Source organism: Rhinolophus sinicus, chromosome 4 (genome assembly GCF_057876585.1).
Source record: "Rhinolophus sinicus isolate RSI-liver-muscle chromosome 4, RSI-T2T, whole genome shotgun sequence".
In the NCBI taxonomy this organism is placed as follows: Eukaryota; Metazoa; Chordata; class Mammalia; order Chiroptera; family Rhinolophidae; genus Rhinolophus; species Rhinolophus sinicus.
This window is the reverse complement of record NC_142504.1, coordinates 50467424-50489667: the sequence shown is the minus strand read 5'-3', so window position 1 is coordinate 50489667 and position 22244 is coordinate 50467424. Positions and strand designations below refer to the sequence as shown.

Genomic DNA, 22244 nt, shown 5'->3' with positions numbered 1-22244 from the left:
AAACAATATTAGAATTATGCTTTATGCTTTATACAATATCTGTTTAGAAATTAATGCTTCTTTTCCCTAGAGAAATCATTTCTAGCAAATACCTTTTTTTAAAATTGGAATCTACGTAGAACACATTTTAGAAATATTTACATATTACAGTTTTGTAAACAGTAGTCCATATTTTGAAATTCACTGGAAGCTAAATTAATAAATACTTTCTCTTTGGCTTATAATATGGAATATAAACAGACTTACTTAATGTCACTAGGAAAATTAAGAATCCATTTCCCAGGTTTCTTTGTTTTTAAACTGATTGTAATTCACTATAAACTGTGATAGGATTTCCATATTTGATTTATTTTTGCCAACTTGTTTTATATCCACAAAAATTATTTGCATTTTCCTTTGTTAAATAATTTTTGTAATTATTTTTCTTTTGTTGTAGTTCAATACCTGTAGATTGAAAAAATTAATGGTCTTTATTTTTATTAAAAAATTAAGTAGAAAATACATCTGTTACTTATGTTATCATAGCATCCATTATGCGTTATGCAAAACCCATGGAGCTGTACAACACAATGAGCTAATCCTAATGTAAACTATGGACTTTAGTAAATAATAATGTATTGATAATGATTCATTAATTGTAACAAATGGGCCACACCAATGCAATTATGCAAATGTATAGTCACATATCCACCATTATAGTATCATTCAAAATAGGTCCAGTAATTTCACTTCCCTAGAAATCCCTTATGCTATACCTAGTCATCCTTCCACCACTTTTCTCCATGAGCCCTGACAACCCCTGATCTTTTTACTATCTTCGTAGTTTTGCCTTTTTCGGAATGTCATTTAATTGGAAACATACTGTAGGTAGCCTTTTTCAGACTGGTTTCTTTCATTTAGTTAGTAATATGCATTTAAGGTTCCTTCATCAACTGTCACCCCAATACACTTTAAAAAAAAAAGTTTCCTTCATGTGTTTTTGTGACTTGATAATAGCTCAGTTTTTTAAATCACTGAGTAATATTCCATTGTTTGGATGTACCATGTTTATCCATTTACCTATTGAAGGACATCTTGTTGTTTTCATTTTTTTGGTAATTATGAATAAAACTGCTATAAACATTCATATGCAGGTTTTTGTGTGGACATAAATTTTGAGCACACTTGAGTAAATACTGAGAAATAAACTTGCTGGACTGTATGGTTAGACTATGTTAGGTTTGTAAAAAACTGCCAAACTGTCTTCCAACATGGCTCTATCATTTTGCATTCCCACTAGCAAAGAAACAGAGTTCCTGTTGCTCCACATCCTCACCAGCATTTGATATTGTCAGTGTTTTGGATTTTAGCTATTCTAGTAGGTGTGTAGTGGTATCTTATTGTTTTAATTTGTATTTCCCTATAGAGTATTAAAAAATTAATTTATGGAAAAATATTTTCATTCGTTAATGTTCTAAGACTTTATCCATAGGAATAAAATTTTGCCACACTCATTATTTAATAATATTTATCTGTTACAGTCAATCCAGGTCCTTAATATGTCGTAAAATATTCTGAAATAATTTTATAAGATTAAGTGTAGTTTTTTAGCATTTGGAAAGCCAAATCTCAACAATCTCCTTTCTGAAAACCTTATTTAAGTAGTGTCAAAGGCAGGATAGTACAGTGATTAAGAACTGGGTCCTGTCAGACAGAGCTAAGCATTCCTCCATTGATTATGCAACCTTGGGTAGGTCCGGTAATCTTTCAGAACATCAAATATCAAATGAGGATGATAGTACTACCTATAGAAATGAGGTATTCTGAGGGAAAATGAGATAACATAGACTTAATTCAAAGATTGGCTTGATAATTTGCTCTCATTATTATTATGTCAATTTTTTAAAAAAGATCTTGAAACATTTATTTAGGGGTCTTAAACTTACCATGTGCTAGGTAATACAGAACCCTGCCATGTGACAAAGTCAGTTTTATTTAACAGTTCTATTAACGTGATGTGCATGTACATTATTAATTCATGCAGACTATCAGAAATTTAATTTAAGACATTATACTTCCTTAAATAAGACAATATCAAGGATTTTCTATGAATGTCTCATTTTACTAAGGAATTGTGAGTTTATGGTCTAATTCGGTAATTTTGTAGCCATAAAAACAATGAGAATGATTTTCCTTAGTTCTGGTCTGTGAGATCTTGTGAGAATTGTTAAACCACTTATTCTCTTTTATTAGGCTCCAAAAAAGGGTTTACTTTAAAAACTTGGTGTTTGCAAGCTATTTGATTCTACTTGATAGGGAGAACTGTACATATTAGTATTCAGAGTCTAATCTTAGGAACATTTAAGAAGAGAAAAAATTCCCCATGATGATAGTTTCTGTAATGCTTTATTAGTTCCGGTTTTGCAGTAGATACTCATGTTATAAAGAATACATCAAAGTGTAAATAGAGCATAAATGGGTTGAGTATAAAATAAAACTTGACCTGTATTGGCTGTTAACAAATTTTAGGAATACAGTTTCACTGTAGAGCCTTTTCAAAGCTTTTTCTTAGTTAAAATAACTAATTTTTCTTCTGTTTAACTTAATAAATACCCTGGCAAACCTGTAAAATTAGCCTGTTATTTTCAGTTCATACTGTAGTTTGAAAAGACACATTCATACCTATTAATCATATTAATTATTTATGGCATTTAAATATGAATATACTTTTTTCCTCTTTCTATATGTATATTCTATAGTTTACTTGAATGAATAAATCATTTTTTTCCTCTTTTTGGCTAAAATCATTTATTTTAAATTAGAATTTTAGATTGTTTATTTTGTATCTTTTAAAACCAGTTAAGAGTTATAGTATTACTATATAAACATCAATATTATTTAACACTTTGTTTGAAAGTGAGTATAGCAAATTACTGACAAATTATTCAGGATCCACACAGTGGAAAACAAGTTGTAGATTCTTATCTGTGGAATTAAGCCTGTGAAACTGTATGTGGGAGGGTAGATAGGATACTTTGGTTTTCTAAGCCAGCAGTTTTTAATCATCGAACAGAATCTTGTAATCGTGTGGATAGGATGTCTTAGGCTAATTTGGAATGTGTTCAGCATTTTGAGCAACTATAGTACTAATGAGAATTGTAATTATGAAAAATAATGTTTTCTTTTGCTTTTTTAGACACAGTAAATGATTTCATTAGCATTGAAGACTTAGAAAAATTTTAGAATACCCAAATATGAAATCTTTTTTAATTTTATGAGAAAAACTTTTCTCTTATCTGTGGCGTCTCAATTTGATTAATCAATTTGAAAATCAAGCGGCAATAGCCAGTTACATTTCTAAGTCAGATATTATCAACAAATACTGTTATCTGTAAAGGTTAGAAGATTTCTGCTTTTACTCGTTAGGAGAGGGACCAAATAGTCTTAAGGGCTCTTTCACTACAGTACAGATAAATTCTAAATAAATTAGACAAGTATAATTTTAAATGCACTGTTAGACGTGCAGAAAGGTAAGAGACTCTTATATATATCCAAAATAATGTAAACACATTTTAAGAAAGAAAAACTGTATTAAAATTGTAATACTCACTATATACCGACAACAAAAGATGAATACAAGTCACGTTTGACTTCTGCAATTGCAATAGGTGCTCAAAGTGGTTACCATCAATGTAATTTGAATACAGTTTTTTTCCTTTCTTAAAACGTGTATACATTTTTTGGCACCTTCTGTGTGTGTGTGTGTGTAAATACGTATGTATTAAGAGTATACATGTATATTATATTTGTATGTATATTACATATTATGTATATGTATATTACACATCTATGTTTTATATGTAGTTTACATATACATTATATATATACATAGATATAAATACACACACACACAAGTATACATAAGCAGATAAAACAGTTGAAGTTGTAGTGGAGATTTCTGATCTACAAGTCATTGCTCCAGGGTCACATGTTCCTGTGCGTGATGGGGTCAGCTCACTAGGCTGTGGGGCTCTAACAAGATGGAAGAATAAACCTGATGGTCTTGCACGAGCTGAGACCTTTGACCCTGGCTGACATGGTCTTCAGTAACAATTCCTCACTCCCATGAGATACAAACGCCGATCCTCTGTGAAGGACAGCATTTCTAGTTTCAACCATCAGAATTCTCCACACATTAAGGTCAGCCAAATACGAGCTCACAGTAAAAAATCACCAATCCTCTAAATAAACTGGAAGCTGTGACTGAGAGTTAGCAGGAAAAATAAACACAATGTAAGATAGATTTTAGGCTTTTAAAGAACTTTTACAGGAGTTCAGATGTTAGAATTATCTGGTAAAAAAAACTCCTGAAATATCTGTATATATTTTAAAAATAAAGAATGGAATAAAAAGTGAGAAACAAATCATTGTTTAAAAAGACCATTAGATCTAATAAAAGAACCAAATAGAACACTTAGAAATTAAAAATAAAATTATTCAAATAAAAAATTTAGCCGATGTTTTAAACAGATACTATAGAAAGCCAAAGAATGAATTAGCAGCCTGGCAGATAGAATTGATGAAATTTTAGAAAATTCAGGATAAAGACAAGGTTATGGAAAACCTGAGAGGTTAAAAAACTTTGGAGGATTAAATGAGGTTTAAATATAAGACTAATTGAAAAAGGAAAACCCACAATCAAGAAGAACCATGTCATCATTTCAGTACATGCAGAAAACATTTGACAGAATCCAACATCCATTCCTGATAAGAGTTTTCAGCAAACTAGGAATAGAAGGGATCTTTCTCAACCAGATAAAAGGCGTTTAAGAACAATGAATGGGATGGTAGAAGATGGGGGATTGGGTCAAATATATGGTGATGGAAGAACTGACTCTGGGTGGTGAGCACTCAATGTGATAAATAGATGATGTATTACAGAATTGTACACCTGAAATCTATGTAACTTTACTAATAATTGTCACCCCAGTAAATTTTAAAAAAAGAACAATGAACAGGTGAAAATCATACATAATGGTGAAGACTGAATGCTTCTCTAAAACAAGGGAAAACACAAGGATTTCTTTTTGTTCTCGCTGCTTCTATTGAGCATTACCCTAGTAGTACAATGAGCAAGAAAAAGAAATAAAAGACTTCCAGGTTGGACAGGAAAAAGCAGAATGGTCTTTTTACAGTTGATATGATCATCTAAGTAAATAATTTGATGGAATCTACAAAAAAGCAGCTAAAACTATAATAAGTGATTTTTTTGCAAGATTGCGGAATACATATACAAAAATCAGTTGTAGGTATTAGCAATGTATAATTGAGAATTGAAATTTAATAATTCCATATACAATAGCATCAAAGAATAAGAAATACTTAGGAATAAATCTGTTAAAAGATGAACAACATCTGTAAACTGGAAACTATAAATATTGCTGAGAGAAATTAAAGACGACCTAAATAAATAGAGATACCTTATTTACGTGTGTGGGTTTATAGATTCACTGCTGTTAAGATGTCCATTCTTTTCAAATTGATCTGTAATCCCAACAGATGTTTTGGAGAAATTAGCAAGCTGATTCCAAAATTCAAACAGAAATATAAAGAATCTGGGATGGCTAATACAACTTTGAAAAAGAAGAGCAAAACTGGAAGGCTAACAATATTTGATTTCAAGACTAACTATAAAACTACAGTATTTAAGAGTATGGATTTGGAATAAAGACATATATCATTGATGCAGAATAGAATTCAAAAATACACTCCCACATACATGGAAAACTGATCTTCAAAAAAAGTTGCAAAGGTAATTCAGTGATGACATAATAGTCTTTTTAACAAATAGTGCTGACACATTTGGATATTCAAATGTAAAACCTAAAATTCTAAAACTTATAAAAGAAAACAGAATAAAATGTCATGACATGGGAACAGGCAAAGATTTCTTAGATGCAACACCAAAAGCTCTAATCATAAAATAAAAAATTTGGTATTTTGGACTTACTCAAAATTAAGAATTTTTGCTCTCCAAAATACTCCAATAAGAGAATACAAGACAAGGCATAGACTGGGGGAAAAATATTTACAAATTATGTATCTAATAAAGGACTTATATCTAGCGAACTCTCAAAACTCAATAAGAAAACAAAAAACTGAGTTTAAAAATAGGCCAAAGATTTGAATAGGTACTTTACAGATACATGTCAAATAATCTCATATGTAAAATTTAACAGACCTGACCATCCCATACCAAATGTTGGGGTTGGTTAGGATGTGGAGCAACTGTAACTCATATACTGCTGATGGGAAATGTAAAATTATATGAATATTTTGGAAGACAGTTTGGCAATTTCTTTAAAAAGTTAAACATACACATACCACATGACTCAGCAGTATATTCCTAGGTATTAATCCAAGAGAAATGAAAGAATATATCCATACAAAGACTTGTATAAAAGTGTCCATAGATCTCTTCTCCCTGTGTCTTCACATCGTCTTCCTTCTGTATGTGTCTGTGTTCAGATTTCTTCCTGTGAGGACAGCAGTCGTATTGGATTAGGGTCCACCTTAATGACCCTGTTTTAATTACTTTTTCAAGATACTGTCTTCAAGTATGTTCAGGTATGGGTGGGTTAGGTCTTCAACCTGTGGATTTTGCGAGGACACGATTCGGTCTAACCGTGATTTGCGTTGATGTCAATGAAAATGTAGAGAAGTGGACTGATTTGAGAATTATTCAGGAAATAAAGCGACAAATTTTAGTGACAGATTAGAACTGGTGAGATGCAGAAGATATCCAGGATGACACCCCTCGTTCTGGTTTGACAAAGGTCCTGGTAGATAGTAGTGACTTCATTTGAGGGCATAAACTGAGAAGCACATTTAGTATGAAAGATGATGAGCTCAGTATTCACGTGCTCATGTAGCATCCAAATGAAGATGTCAGTTAGGCAATTTAATCTGTAGATTTGGTGCTTAGAAGAGAGGCATAGGCTAGAGACTGACGTTTGGGAGACATCAGCTCACAGGCAACAGTCCATGTCGTGATAGTGGATAAGGTTGGCTATAGAGAGAAAAGAAAGTACCTAGACAGAGTCCCAAGAAAAATGCAACTTATGAAATTCCCATAGAACTCTGTTTTCCAAAGTGGTGGGTGTATTTTAACATGGAAAAAGATAGTTATAATTTCTAGCTATATATTTTAAGTCTTATCCTTTAAACTATTTTTGTATATTTTATATTGACACATTTTATTAATATGTACATAATTTGTATATACTTTTGAAACAAATAACCATATAGTATGAGTTAAAAAATATATTGCATTCAGTGAGATAGGAAAACACTGCAACAGAGGAAGCAACGAGTATCCCAAGAGGAGAATGAAACCAGGAGAAGATGGCGAGAGGAGCCAGGGACAGTTTTAAGAAGTGGATGGTTCATACTAATTCTAGTTTGGCTGATATTATATTTAAAATACCAGTATACCATGCATTTTCAGTAAGGGCTGTATTGACCCCAAGAGGGAAAGGGAGTTCTGTTTTCTGGGAAAGGGGAGGCACAACAAATCTTAGATACTACAGTTGCTGGTGGCCTCCAGAGCTCACCCTACCCTACAAAATCTTATTCCTTAGTATTTAATTTTCCTTGTTTAGAAAGAAACTAAGTTAAATTTAATATTAATTAAGTACAATTATATAATTACATAAGTATAACATATGTAATATATACACATACAATTAGTTATTTAATTTAGTTTTCCCTTTGGAGGGACGATAATGAAAAGAAAGGTTGACGAACATTGCAGTAAACTATACGGAAAGGGTTTTACCACTGTAGTTTGACTGTACTTTCTAGGCAAGAATATGAGAGAAAGAATTTGAGTTTGATGAGGAACTTAACATTTTTACCATATGTATTTCAGTATTGAATTTTTTTTATATCAAGAATTTATTCTTCTGTTGAGAATTAGGTTAAATTATCTAAAATTGCTCCTCAAAAAATTTAGAAAGAATAAAGAAAGCATTATATTTAATTCTATTACCCAGAGATAACCTCTGTTAACATTTGTATAGCTTTTCTATTTAATTGTATCCGTTTTAAAAAGTCTCATCTATTCTACCTTCAAAAAGTATCTGAAATCTTACTTTTCACTACCTCCTACCACAACTTTAGTCTAGCCCCATTTTTAAAAACAAAATGTACATTGTACCATAAATATATTGTTCAAAGAAAAAAGAACAATATACATATAAAAGCCTACATTTTTATTTTAACTGAAATTCTATTAGGCTTTCTCATTTTGCTCTGTGGTGTTCATCTTGAAATCTCTACTGAGTTTCTATATCTTCCTTCTTTTGCAGTCATACACAGCAGTGTTTCTCCCTGAAGGCTATTTTCCAGTAAAGGGAGTTTTTTTTCTTTGCCTTGTATTTGCTTCACCGATCCCTCTGCTTTGAATCCAGAAGATGATTAAGAACTAATTTAAATTCTTATCTGTTTGGTTTCTTTGATCAAGTCTGGAGGCTTTCTTATTCACAGCGTGATCTCTCCACAGAGATCTCTGACACAGACTTTTTGCTAAATCTTTTACTCCTCTTCTTTTTTATTTTAACTTCGCTTCCTGGGTTCCGTCTGACTTCCCTCCTGAAGTAGCACTCTGACTGAAGAATCTCTTTATTTGGTCCCCACCTCCCTCCTTCATCTCAAAGTTAAAGGTAGATTGTATCTTCTCTTTTCTCAGACGTATCCTTCTACTTTTCTTTTTCATTGTGCATCTTAGCCGCTCCTAGCACTCTCAGCTTTCTCCAATATCAACCTTTCTGGGCTACTTCCTCTCTAGGGTCTACTATCTAAAACCAAAACCAAAACCAAACCCTTGGTTTTTTATCTGCCTGTTTCTTCTCTTTCTGCCCAGGTTTCAGTAAGCTACTTTGTGTCTCCTTTCTTATTTCTGTTTTGCCCAAACCACTGAAATCAAGCTTGCACTCCACTGAAACAGTTCTTGATGAAGGCATTCTAATGACCCAACTACCAAATCCTTCTGCTCCCTTCTGACTCCCTCTTTTACTTCACTCCTCTGAGGTAATAACTACTTCTGTTTAATGCTTTCCTCCTTCACAGTGTCAATATAAGAAACATCCATTCCTGTAGAGAATTTTTACGAGTTTATCTGAGCCTAACTGATGACATTGCTGGGGAGCAAGATCTCAGATGCTCTGGAGAATGACAGTTTTGCAGCTTCTTTTTATACATTTGGAATTAAGGAAGGATCATAAGGAAGATGACAGGAAGGGGGGAGAAAGTGTGGTGGTGATTGGATTACAGGACAGCTAACAAGATTAAATGCTCCCTTGTGAGTGGTTATGCCCCTGAGGGGTCTGAAAAGAGGTTTACTCTGGCATTTCAAAGGTATGTTAACTTAGATACTAGAACAATGGACAGGGCTTGCCTAAGGCGAAACTTAAAGAAGTTGTAGGCCTGGAGCTGTGACTACCCACCCTGACCTGCCCGGTTAGGAATTGATCAGACCACCCTGTGAGGTTTCTTTTGGGCACTGGACTTATTTATTACAGGTTCCCTTTTTATCACAACAGATACTCCATCTTTTCAGAATCCTTCACCGATTCCTTCTTTTCTACCTGCCTCTCCTATTAAAATATTTTATTTATAACATTTAAAACATACCAAAGTATAGAACTAAAATATAGGACAGTGAATCTCACTGTGCCTATCGTCCAGATTCAGCAGTTACTAACTTGTGACCAATCTTACATAACTATCTTCACCACTGCTCTCTCTTCACTCTGAATTATTTCCTCTACCAACCTTTAAGTAATGCTGTTCCCCTGGGTTCCATCCTCGGCTGTTCTTCTCATGCCCCATGCAATCTGTGGAAAAGCTCACACATGCTACCATTTCTACCACCTCCAAATACTGATGATATGTAAGTCTATTTCTAATGTTTAGATCTTGTTCTTAAGCAGGAGATTTATACTCACTGTCCTACATCATCTTTACTTGGATACCCCACAGGTACTAGAAGCAGAAGATGAACTAATCTTTCTCCCTGCTTCTCCGAAAATTCCGTTTTGGTTGATCAGTCTCCATCCTCCTGGTCCTACATAAATACATCCAGTTGGAGTTCTTCATAAACATATTCACCTGCTCATCAAGTCCTACCAGTTTTTCTGCTACCCATTCTTACTACTCCTCCACTGCTATGGCCATAGTAAAGTCCCTTGCACCTAGACTTTTTTTGCAAACTCATAGCTGGTCTTGTTGTCTGCAGGCTCACCACCATCCTCCACACTTTATCTTCCACATTGTTATCAGCGTGATTTATATAAAACAAGCCTGATCATTGTATTCTCATTAAAACCCTCAAATATTTCACTGGTGTCCTTGATCTGATCCTTGTCTTACTTTCCATTCTTCTTACCTCTCTCCAGAAATTCTGCTCACTATTCATTCAGAAAATATTTGTTCACTTTTTTGTGCACTGTTCACCCCTCCCTCTGGAATACTCTCTGCTCATCTCTTCTTCCCATCTGTGTGGTGAATTCCAATCTTCCTGTAAGATCTAGCCCAAGATATCCTGATTTTTCATAACAAGTAAATCCTATAAAGTATTATAATCCCTATTGTTTCCATAGTTTACAAGATCAGAAAGATGAAACACGTGCCCGAGGTTATAGAGCCAATAAATGGCAGACCTTGGATTTATGTCAAGTTCATCTTCAGACCCCATACCCTTTTACCACACCTAATGCAAGAATGTTAGCTTGAAGTTGTGGACCTTATGCTTTGTGCGGAAAGAATCTATCAAATATATTTGAGCAAGGAAATCTATGGTTAGTTCCTTGTTTAAAGATAAAAAAATAAACCATATCCGCATTGAAATCTTTTCTGTTTAAGTATTATCATTCTGAGTTTGTCTCTATATTTATGTCAAAATCAATGACAAAAGCAAAGACCAAGCTGTAATTCTAAATAACAGATTCATCCAAACATAAATGTTTTAGTATTCCTGTATATTTTATTGTTATTCTATTTATATCTATAAAATATATCTGATTTTGGTTTTATTTTCCACTTATTGACCTCAGCCAAAGGTCCAAATTTCATCCTTTTAAAAGTTAGAATTATAGTATCATTTCTATTTATAACTAAGAAACAAGAAGTTGTTTTAAATTGTGCACATTTCCCAGAATTGATCTGATAACATGACTGAATTGAACTTAATGAAAGTGCTGTGGTCTGAATGTTTGTGTCCCCCTAAAATTCCTATGGTGAAACCCTAACCCCACCCCAAGACGATAGTATGAGGAGGTGGTGAGGCCGTGAGGGTGGAGCCCTGACAATCAGGATTAGTGCCCTCATAAAGGAGGCTCCGGAGAGCTCCTGCCTTCTGTCATGTGAGGACCCACTGAGAGGATGGCCATCTGGAAGGAAGCAGGTCCTCACCAGACAACAAATCTGCCAGCACCTTGTTCTTGCACTTCCCATCTTCCAGAGCTGTGAAAAGTAAATTTCTGTTGTTTATAAGCCTCCCAGTTTATGGCATTTTTGTCATAGCAGTCCAAACAGACTAAGACAGAAAATAAGCCGGTATTGGGTGTAGATAGATTATTGTCAAGTATCCTTCCAGTTTAAATCTAGTTCAAGTATTAAAATCTAGCTGAATGAATTTTATTTCAACACACTTAGGAACAATTACTTGACAGGCTGATTGACTTGAAAGAGTAAGTGAAATTATTCTTTTTATATATCTTCGTATTTTCTTATTTTATGCATACACATCTATGTAATATATTTATGTAAATATTGTGGTTTTGACAACAATTTTTGATAATTCTTTGGTAATTAAAATCATAATTTTATATTTTGGCAGAACATATGTAATACATATTATATATGTTTCTATATATACATGCACATCATGTACAAAACATTATACATATACATACAGAGATGCCAAAAATGTGCAATGTGTACACATTTTAAGAAAGGAAAAAACTGTATTAGAATTATTATACTCAATATATACCAATAAAAAATGAATACAAGTCACGTTTGACTTCTGCAGTTACACGAGGTAATCAAAGTGGTTACCATCAGCATAATTTTAATAGTTTTTTTTCTTTCTTATAATGTGCATACATTTCTTTGGCACCCTCTGTATATGTGAACTTTTTGTTTTAATATACTATCCTACCCCCAAATCTACTTTTTCATTATTCTCTCCTACACTTTTCCCATGCCTCTGAATCTGCTTCATTGCCTTTTATCTTTCCTAAGCAGTTTTCATGTCCTTTCTTGTTCCAACAACTATGTGTCTTCCTTAGTACAAGTCTTTGGTAACTGACTCAGTTCTTAATATGATGAATCCATGGAATTGACTGACTGATTGATTGATTGATTCATTCATTCATTTTTTTTTTTTTCGGCAGTTGTACTAGCATTCTCCAGAGAAACAGGACTAATTAAGATGTGTATGTATAGAGAGAAAGAGATTGTTATAAGGAATTGGCTTGCGCCATTACGGAAGCCATAAAGCCCCAACATCTGCATTCGGCAAGCTGGAGACCAAGAGAGTGGATGGAATAGTTCTGAATTCAAAGGCCTGAGACCCCGGAATTCCTCCCAAAGGCCTGCAGGCTCAAGACCCAGGAAGAGCCAGTATTTCAGTTTAAATCATAAAGCAGGAAAAACTGACATCCCAGCTTGAAGACAGGCAGAAGGAATTCTCTTAGCCTTTTTGATCTGTCAGGTCTTCAGCTGATTGGATGACACCCACTCACATGATTCAGGACAATCTGCTTTACCCAGTCTACCTGTTCAAATATTAACCTCATCCCAAACACCCTCACAGACACACCATGATTATCTTTGTCCAAATATCTGTGGTGCCCAGTAGGCAGTCTAGTGGGCTCAGAAAATTAAGCACCATAGCAGTGTTAGGTGCCCCTATGTGAAGTACAAGGAGACATGTTAGTTGTCTCTGTTACAAATTAGAAATAGTATTAGCAATGTTGACAAATATTCATAGAGTGCTTACTATGCCAAGCACTGTTTATGCACTTCATTACAATCAACTCGTTCAGTCTTTGTAATAAATGCATGGAATGGGTTTCCATTTTACAGATGAGTATGCTGAGGTATAGAGAATAAGTAACCTATGCAAGGTCACACAGTAAGTGCAGTTTTGATCTGAAGCTTATTTGGCTGTGCAGTTCCCCCTCTTAACCACTGCTCTGTTCCTTTACCTAAGTAGGAAAATATTATGATGGGGAATCTGGAACGCTGTAGAAGTAAATAACACTGCACCGAACCTAGGGGAACCAAGAGAAAGGACACCTCAACTGAACTCTAAAGAAGGTGCAGGTTTTAAAAGCTGATAACGGAGGTAGACTACAAAAAAATCCTTCAAGAACCTGAAAGAATTTGAGTGTAGTTGGACCTTTGCCCTCAGTGGTGTGTAAGAGAAAAAGGCTGGGACAACTAGGTCATAAAGAGCTTTCTAAGTCAAGTTAAGGGGGAATAATACTTTAATATCTATCAGACAGACCTCAGGTCAAATCTCAGTTCTGCTACTGTCTTGTAATTCCAAAAATCTCACATTATCTCTTTGAACTTTGATTTTCTCTCCAGAAAGGGACTAAGTATGCCTTCTTTTAAGATTGTTCCATTCATTCTTTCAATCGGTATTGTATGCTTTTTATGTCCTGGTCACATTCTTGGTGCTGAAATTACAGTGATAAAAGAGACAAAGCAGGGAGTCTGCTGGCATGGAGCTTGCTTCTAGCGATTGTTGTAAGGTTTAAATGAGAGCATCTGGTAGTGTCTGTTACATATGGACTTTCAGAAAATGTTAATTCTTCAGGTAAGGTTCGCATACAGTCTAGCGTATGGACACTTTGTCTGGGTTCTTCTCTGATTAACTTAAAAGTACATACTTCATGGCTTTGAATTTTTAAGTGACTTGTGACTAAGAAGGGAAAAGAAGCCACATTATCTGGGAACCCATCTTTTCTTTCAAATAGGCATATCTAGGAGTTAGAATTTTCTTGTTTACTTTGATAATTCTAAAAAGCCTTAAAGAATTCCTGTTATTTCTAGAAATCTATTTTTATAATTCTGTGGAGTTAACAAAGATGATTTGCCTCAGAGGAATTTATGGTTAATTGTAGGAATAAATAATGACACATTCAGAAGAAATAGAAGAAAAAGTCTTGAGGGAAGATAAAAGCAAACAAAAATAATCCCCAGAACAAACACAGAAAACAAAGGAAACACACAAAAAAAGCATAAAATTAGATGATAAAAGCAAGAACAACCTATTAGGTAAACATACATGGTTTGTAATTTTTTTATTAAAAGACAAATATAGTGTTTAAAAATAAAATACATATTATTGGTAAGAGTCACATCAAAAAGAAATTGACAGAAAAAATAAAGTAAATAGATTGATAAATGTTTCTCAAGTGAAAGCAATAGGGACAGTATTAGTTTTAGATAAAATAAGACAAATAATGGTATATAGAATAAAGAAGGTCACACAAACTTTCTATTACTAATCTCTTCAACAAATGGTGGTGGGAAAACTGTATATCCATGTGCAAAAGGAAGAAATTGGACCCTTACTTTCCATTGTACCAACATTAATTTAAAATGAATTAAAGCCCTAAATGTGAGACCCAAAATTATAAAACTTCTAGAAGATAACATAGAGGAAAAGCTTTATGACATTGGATTTGGCAGTGATTTCATGGATATGACACCAAACTCGCAGGCAGGAAAAGCAAAAATAGAGAAATGGGACTACGTCAAACTTCAAAACTATGCAACAAAGTATTTTATTAATTAAAGGGTATTAATTGCCTTTTATTCACTTAGCTGTAGATTTCTTTACTGGAGTCACTGGGCTAGTATATTAATAGATTTTCTAACATTAGATGGTACTTACATTGCTGACATAAGTCCTACTTGTTTGGGTAGATAATTCAAATAATTATTTTAATACACTGTTGAAATCAATTTGCTTTCATATCTGAGAATTTTGTATTCGATTCTTAAGCAAGATTAACCCAAGTTGTGTGTGTGTGTGTGTGTGTGTGTGTGTGTGTGTGTGTGTGTGTAGAAGTATATATATAGTCATCAAATTTTCCACATCTTAGAGGGAAAGCTTCCAGTTTTTTATCATTATGATATTATCTGTGGACTTTTCATATATAGTCATTATTATGTTGTGATAATTTCCTTCTGCTACTAGCTGGCTGAGTGGTTTTAACATGAAAGGGTGTTGAATTTTATCCAGTGCTTATTTTGTGCATCAATTGAGATGATCATGTATTTTTTGTCCTTCATTCTGTTAATGTCGTGTACTCATATTACATATACTTTAAACTAAGGTGCATGATATACAGTACATATATTGTATAACATCTTGAGAATCTGAATCTATTTCCTGATCATTGCATAAGAAATTAACAATTATTTGATTTGCTTTGTTATAGTATACAATACCCAGAATTCAAAGCAAAAGACATATTAAGAAAGAAATTATCATGTAAATAGAAGTGTGGATAGGTATAAAAGTGAGAAATCAGTATTTCTTGTTGGTCATTTTCTTCATTTATTACCTTGCAAATTAGAATTTCTTTTGTTACAAGTGCAAAACTAAAACAGAATTAATAAATTTCTTAATTATTATTTTTTATGACAGTAGTCATGTTTGAACATTAAATAAATTTTATTCAGGTTAACAGAGTGAATCATATGAAATTTTCATTTTGTACTTCAAAAATCGGCAATTTGATGTTGTACACCATATGCGCAAAAGTACCTTGAAAGTACTGGGTAAAATTTCTAGAAGTGTGATTCTGTTTTAACAGAATTAAAATACTTTGTCTTGTTTTAACAAATGCTACTTAAACTAATATTATCCTTTTTTAGTTATTACTTTCTAAAACATGTATTCAAAGTGGAATATAAAATTATACTAAGCTAAGTAGCAGTAATTCCTGTAACTTAAAAAAAAACCTATTTCAGGCAGTTCTGTTTTATAATAGGTGAGTTATATCTTGGTGGTTGGTCATTCTTAGTCTAAGCATGCTTCGTTCATTTTGTTATGGTCACAGAAATTGCCTTCTGTATCATCACCAAGGTGATGATGATAGTAATTGTAATAATAACTAACATTCACTGAGGATGTATAATATGTTAGGAACTGTCCCAAGACTTTATTTTATACACTTATTTATTTATTTATTTGACTTATTTATTTATATTGGGGAACATTGTATTTTTCTAGGACCCATTAGCTCCATGTCAAGTCATTGTTTTCAATCTAGTTGCGGGGGGCACAGCTCAGCTCCAAGTCAAATCGTTATTTTCAATCTAGTTGTGGAGGGTGCAGCTCACTGGCCCATGTGCGATTCGAACTGGCGACCTTGGTGTTATGAGCACTGTGCTCTAACCACTGAGCCAGCCAACTGCCCCACTTTTATACACTTCTTAAATCTTCGTAATAATCCTGCAGTGTAGGTAGTGTTATTTTCATTTTTCAGTTGGAAAGGAGGCACAGAATGATTAAGCAACTTGCCCAACCACACACAGCTAGTAAGTAGCAGGGCACGATGATGATTGATTACTTGAACATGAGACATGATTGAGTCATCTATATATTTCTACTTAGTTACTTAATAATTCCATTGTTTAATAGATGTCTTAAAATTTCTCATTTCAATACAGTTTTAATAAATCTTCATCTTATATCTTATCCATTGTAATTTTTAAGAATTAATGAATACGTCCTTTTTTTGGATCACAGGATGGAGAATCTGAAATTTTATACACATTTTGGAATTCAGTTACTCAAGCACTTTATTCTCAATTTCAAATGGCAACAAATTGTAAGTATACTATTTACTTTGCAAATTCATTTCAAAGTTATTCAGTTACTTTAAAGTCAAGAAGTTTTTCTCTATTGGTTTATAAAACATCTTTTTAAAACTCCTGGCTAATTATCATTTCTCATTTTAGCCATATATTCAGTTTTATAAGTGATAAGTTAATTTTTTATATTTTTTAAATGATTAGTATCTTGAATAAAATTCTCCAGAAAAATAAGTTGATTCTCCATAATTTAAACATACAGGAGCTCTGTCTGAATTTTTCCTCTGTAAAGGATGTTAGTGCTTGTAGAATTATTTTCCTAACTAAAAAAATATTAAAATGCAGAGACTTGGTAGCTTTTTCCTTATTGTTTAAAATGAAGATTTGATGAATGAACAGGTGAAATAGCTGCATCATGAATTAAAAGTTGCTTATCCAGATATGATCCACGAAACTTTTTCTTAATTTGTTTTTGCCATGAAATAATGGCACGGGGTAGTTCTAAACAGTGAAATGTAGAAACTAATATCTTATGAGTGTTATTGTCTAATGACTATAAGAGTACTGAATGTATCTAGGATTTTTAAAAGCAATTTGAGAATTTGTGTGTAGTTAAGTTTTTATTCACAAACTTCTCCTGAAAGTACCTAGTACATATGAGTGTAAACATTATTTAGTCACTGGCAACACAGGATTGAATAAACCACACTACCTACTTCCCTACATCTGTTTCTAAAGAAGTACGTAGCAAGTTTGCATCCATAGAAGAGGTCTTCATTAATGTGTGGCAAAACAGAACTTAGGCAGAGGGTTTATTTAGGGCTGATTCACTCCATTTACTTCTACAAATCACACTATTCAGAGAATACTGTACATCTCCCTCCATTATAGGTACCTGTTCTAGTCAGCTTTTTTGGAAAATAAAATTCACCAATTTTAAGCAGAAAATTCTGAGTTGTGAGCAATTGTTTACATCCTTATAACCACCATCACAATTAAAATATAGAACATTTCTGAAATTTCCCTCAAGTACTTTTGTAGTTAATCTCCAGCTCCTTTTCCTAGATTTTCATAAAAATGGAATCATGCAGTGTACAGTCTTTTATGTCAGCATAATTATTTTAAGATATGTCCATGTTGTTGCATATATGAGTAGTCTGTTTCATTTTATTTTTTTTATTTTTAAAATTTTTATTGGGGAATATTGGGGAACAGTATGTTTTTCCAGTACTCATCAGCTCCATGTCAAGTCATCCTTTTTCAATCTAGTTGTGGGGGGCACAGCTCAGCTCCAAGTCAGGTTGTTGTTTTCACTCTAGTCGAGGAGAGCGAAGCTCCCTGGCCCATGTAGGAATCGAACTGGCGACCTTACTGTGATGAGCACTGTGCTCTAACCACTGAGTCAACTGGCTGCCCATCAGTGGCTCAACTCCAAGCTCAAACCGTTGTTTTCAATCTAGTTGTGGAGGGTGCAGCTCACTGGCCCATGTGGGCATTGAATTGGCGACCTTGGTGTTGTGAGCACTGCGCTCTAGCCATGGAGCAAATCGGCCAGCCTAGTCTTTTTCATTCTAATTGCTGATTAGTACCATTGTATAGGTATATATATACAACAATTTGTTTACCCACAATTGTGGGTAACAATTGGGTTACCCACAATTGGGTTGTTACAGTTTTGGGTTATTATGAGTAAAGCTACTACAGTCATTTACATACAAGTCTTTTGTAGATATGTTTTCATTTTCTTGGGTAAATACGTAGGAGTGGAATTTCCTGATTATTTGATAAGTATATGTTTAACTTTGTAAGTAATTGCCAAACTGTTTTCCAAGTTAGATGTACCATTTTTCATTCCCATCAGCAATATATGATAATTTGAGTTGCTCTACAATCTTACCAATCCATGATACTCAGTCATTTTAATTTTAGCCATTCTTTTGAGTGTGTAGTTGATTTAATTGTGGTTTTAACTTCCACTAGCCTAAAGACTAATGATGACCATATTTTCACATGCTTATTTGCTATCTGTATATATTCTTTGGTTATGTGTTTGTAAAAATTATTGGCTATTTATTTATTTTTTACTTTATTGCTTGTTCTATTATTAAGTCCTAAGAAATTTTTATGTATTCTAGATTCAAAGTCCTTTCTCAGATGTGTTTTACAAATATATCCCCCTTGTCTATGGTTTGCTTTTTCATTTTCTTAATGTTTTCCAAATGACAACAGTTTTTAATTTTGGTAAAGTCAAATGTATCAATTTTTCTTTTATAATTTGCAGTGGTTTTTTGACGTAAGAAACCTTTGTCTAACTCAAGGCCAGAAGTATTTTCTCCTGTATTTTATTCTACAAATTTTACTGGGTTCGTTTGGCATGAATTTCTGTATCTGATATGAGAATAAAAGTTAAGGTTCATTTCTTTGTATATGGATCTGAAAGATTATACTCTGCCTGTTGGCTGCCCTGGTGCTCTTGTTAAGAGTCATGTGGTTATATATCAGTAAGACTGTTTTTGGAATCTGTTTTGTTCCATTTGTTTGCATGTCTATATTTGTATAAAAATCATAATCACTAAAGTGTAAGTCCTCCTATTTTATCTTATTTATCATAATACTTTTGCTTATTCTAGGCACTTTATATTTCCATATATATTTCAGAATCAGGTGGTTGTTCTTAAAAAAATGTCTCCTGGGATTTTGCTTAGGATTGCATTGAATCTGCGGATCAATTTGTGATGAGTTCACATCTGTGAACAATACTGAGTCTTCACATCCATGAGTGGGGTATACCTTACCGTTGATCTAGGTCTTTTACATTTTCTCTTATCAATGTGTAGCTTTTAGTCTATAGGTCTAGCAAATCTGTTCTTTATTTAATAAGTTTTTTATCATTAGTTTCAGGTATACAAAACAATATAGTGCTTAGATATTTACACCACTCACGAAGTGATCACCCCAACAAGTCTACTACCCCTCTGACATCATATATCGCTGTTACAATACCATTGACTATATTCCCTATGCTGTACTTTACATTCTGTGACTATATATATATATATATATATATATATATATATATATATATATACACACACACACACACACACACATATATACATATATACACATATAAACATATATACATATATAAACATATATACATACACACACACATATATATGTATGTATGTATGTATGTATGTATGTATGTATGTATGTATAGTCACCTGAGCCTCCGGGCTGGCCCTATATATATTTTTAACTATAGTTGACATTCATTATTATTTTATATTAGTTTCAGGTGTATAGCACAGTCACAGTAGTTAGGCAATTATATAATTTATGAGTGATTTCCCAAATAAGTCTACTACCCATCTGACACTACACATAGTTTTTACAATATTATTGACTATATTTCCCATAGTGTATTTCTCATCCCCATGGCTATTTTGTAATTACCAATTTGTACTTTTAATCCCTTCACCTTTCATCCATGCCCCCAACCCCTCTCCCTTCTAGCAACCATCTGATTGTTCTCTGTATCTATGAGTCTATTTCTGTCTTGTTTATTCATTTATTCTGTTCTTTAAATTCACATACAAGTGAGATCATAAGGTATTTGTCTTTGTCAGTCTGACTTATTTCACTTAGCATAATACTCTCTAGGTCTATCCATGTTGTCACAAATGGTAAGATTTAATTTTTTCTGGTCAAGTAATGTTCCATTGTATATATGTACCACAACTTCTTTATCCAGTTGTCTATTGATGGGCATTTCGGTTGTTTCCATATTTTGGCTATTGTGAAAAGCACTGTAGTAAACATAGGGTGCATGTATCTTTTCAAATTAGTGTTTTGGATTCCTTTGGATAAATACCCAGGAGTGGAATTGCTGGGTCATAAGGTACTTCTATTTTTAATTTTTTGAGGAACTTCCATAGTGTTTTCCATAGTAGCTGCACCAATTTGCAATCGCACCAACAACAGTGAACAAGGGTTCCCTTTTCTCCATATACTTGCCAATCCTTTTGTTTGTTGTTTTATTGATGATGGCCAGTCTGACAGGTGTGAGGTGATATCTCATTGTGGTTTTTTTATTTACATTTCTCTAATAATTAGTGATGTTGAGCATCTTTTCATATCTCTATTGGCCACCTGTATGTCCCTTTTGGAGAAATGTCTATTCAGGTCCTCTGCCCATTTATTAATTGGATTATTTTGGGGGGGGGGGTTATTGAGTTGTGTGAGTTTTTTATAAATTTTGGATATTAACCCGTTATCAGATGTGTCATTGGCAAATTGTCTTCTCCCATTCAGTTGGATATCTTTTTGTTTTGTTGATGGTTTCCTTTGCTGTGCAAAAACCTTTCAGTTTGATGTAGTCCCATTTGTTTATTTTTTCTTTTGTTTCCCTTGCCCAAGGAGCTATATCAGTGAAAATATTACTGGGTAATGTCTGAGAGTTTACTTTTTATATTTTCTTCTAGGAGTTTTATGGTTTCGGGTCTTACATTTAAGTGTTTAATAACCATTTTTTAAAAGTGTTTAACCCGTTTTCAATTTATTCTTGTATATGACATAAGGAGGTGGTCTAGTTTCATTTTTTTACATGTATCTGTTCAGTTTTTCCAGCACCTCTTACTGAATAGACTGTCTTTACCACAATGTGTATTCTTGCTTCCTTTGTCATAGATTAAAGGACAGTATAGGCATGCATTTATTTCTGGGCTCTCTATTCTGTTCCGTTGATGTGTGTGTGTGTGTCTGTTTTTATGCCAATACCACGCTGTTTTGATTATTATGGCCTTGTAGTATAGTTTGATGTCAGGTAGCATGATACCTCCAGCTTTGCTCTCCTTTCTCAAGATTGCCATGACTAGGGTTCTTTTATGGTTCTATATAAATTTTAGAATTATTTGTTCTAATACTTTGAAAGATGCCATTGGTATTTTGATAGGGAGTGTGTTGAATCTATAGATTGCTTTGTGTAGTATGGGCATTTTAACTACATTAATCCTTCCTATCCATAAGCGTGGTATATCTATTTATTTGTATCTGCTTTAATTTCTTTCTCAATGTTTATAATTTTCTGAGTACAGATCTTTTACTTCCTTGGTTAAATTTGTTTCTACGTTTGTTTTTTTCCCCATGCAGTTGTACATGAGATTGTTTTCTTAATTTCTCTTTCTGATAGTTTGTTATTGGTGTATAAAAATGCAACTGATTTCTGGATAATAATTTTCTACCCTACTATTTTACTAAATTACTTTATTCTAATAAATTTTTGATGGAATCTTTGGAGTTCTCTATATATAGTATCATGTCTTCTGCAAATGATGACAGTTTTACTTCTTTCTTTG

The 22244-nt window shown here is 33.3% G+C and overlaps 1 protein-coding gene across 1 annotated transcript in view; it reads left to right on the top strand.

The window, feature by feature from the left end:
• The window catches only part of COG5 (component of oligomeric golgi complex 5), a 310835-nt gene that overhangs the window by 196257 nt on the left and 92334 nt on the right, over positions 1 to 22244 (top strand). Inside the window, exon 11 of the mRNA XM_019745323.3 lies at positions 16820 to 16901. Within this exon, the coding sequence (XP_019600882.2) occupies positions 16820 to 16901 (82 nt within the window). The remainder of the gene's footprint in view (positions 1 to 16819; positions 16902 to 22244) is intronic.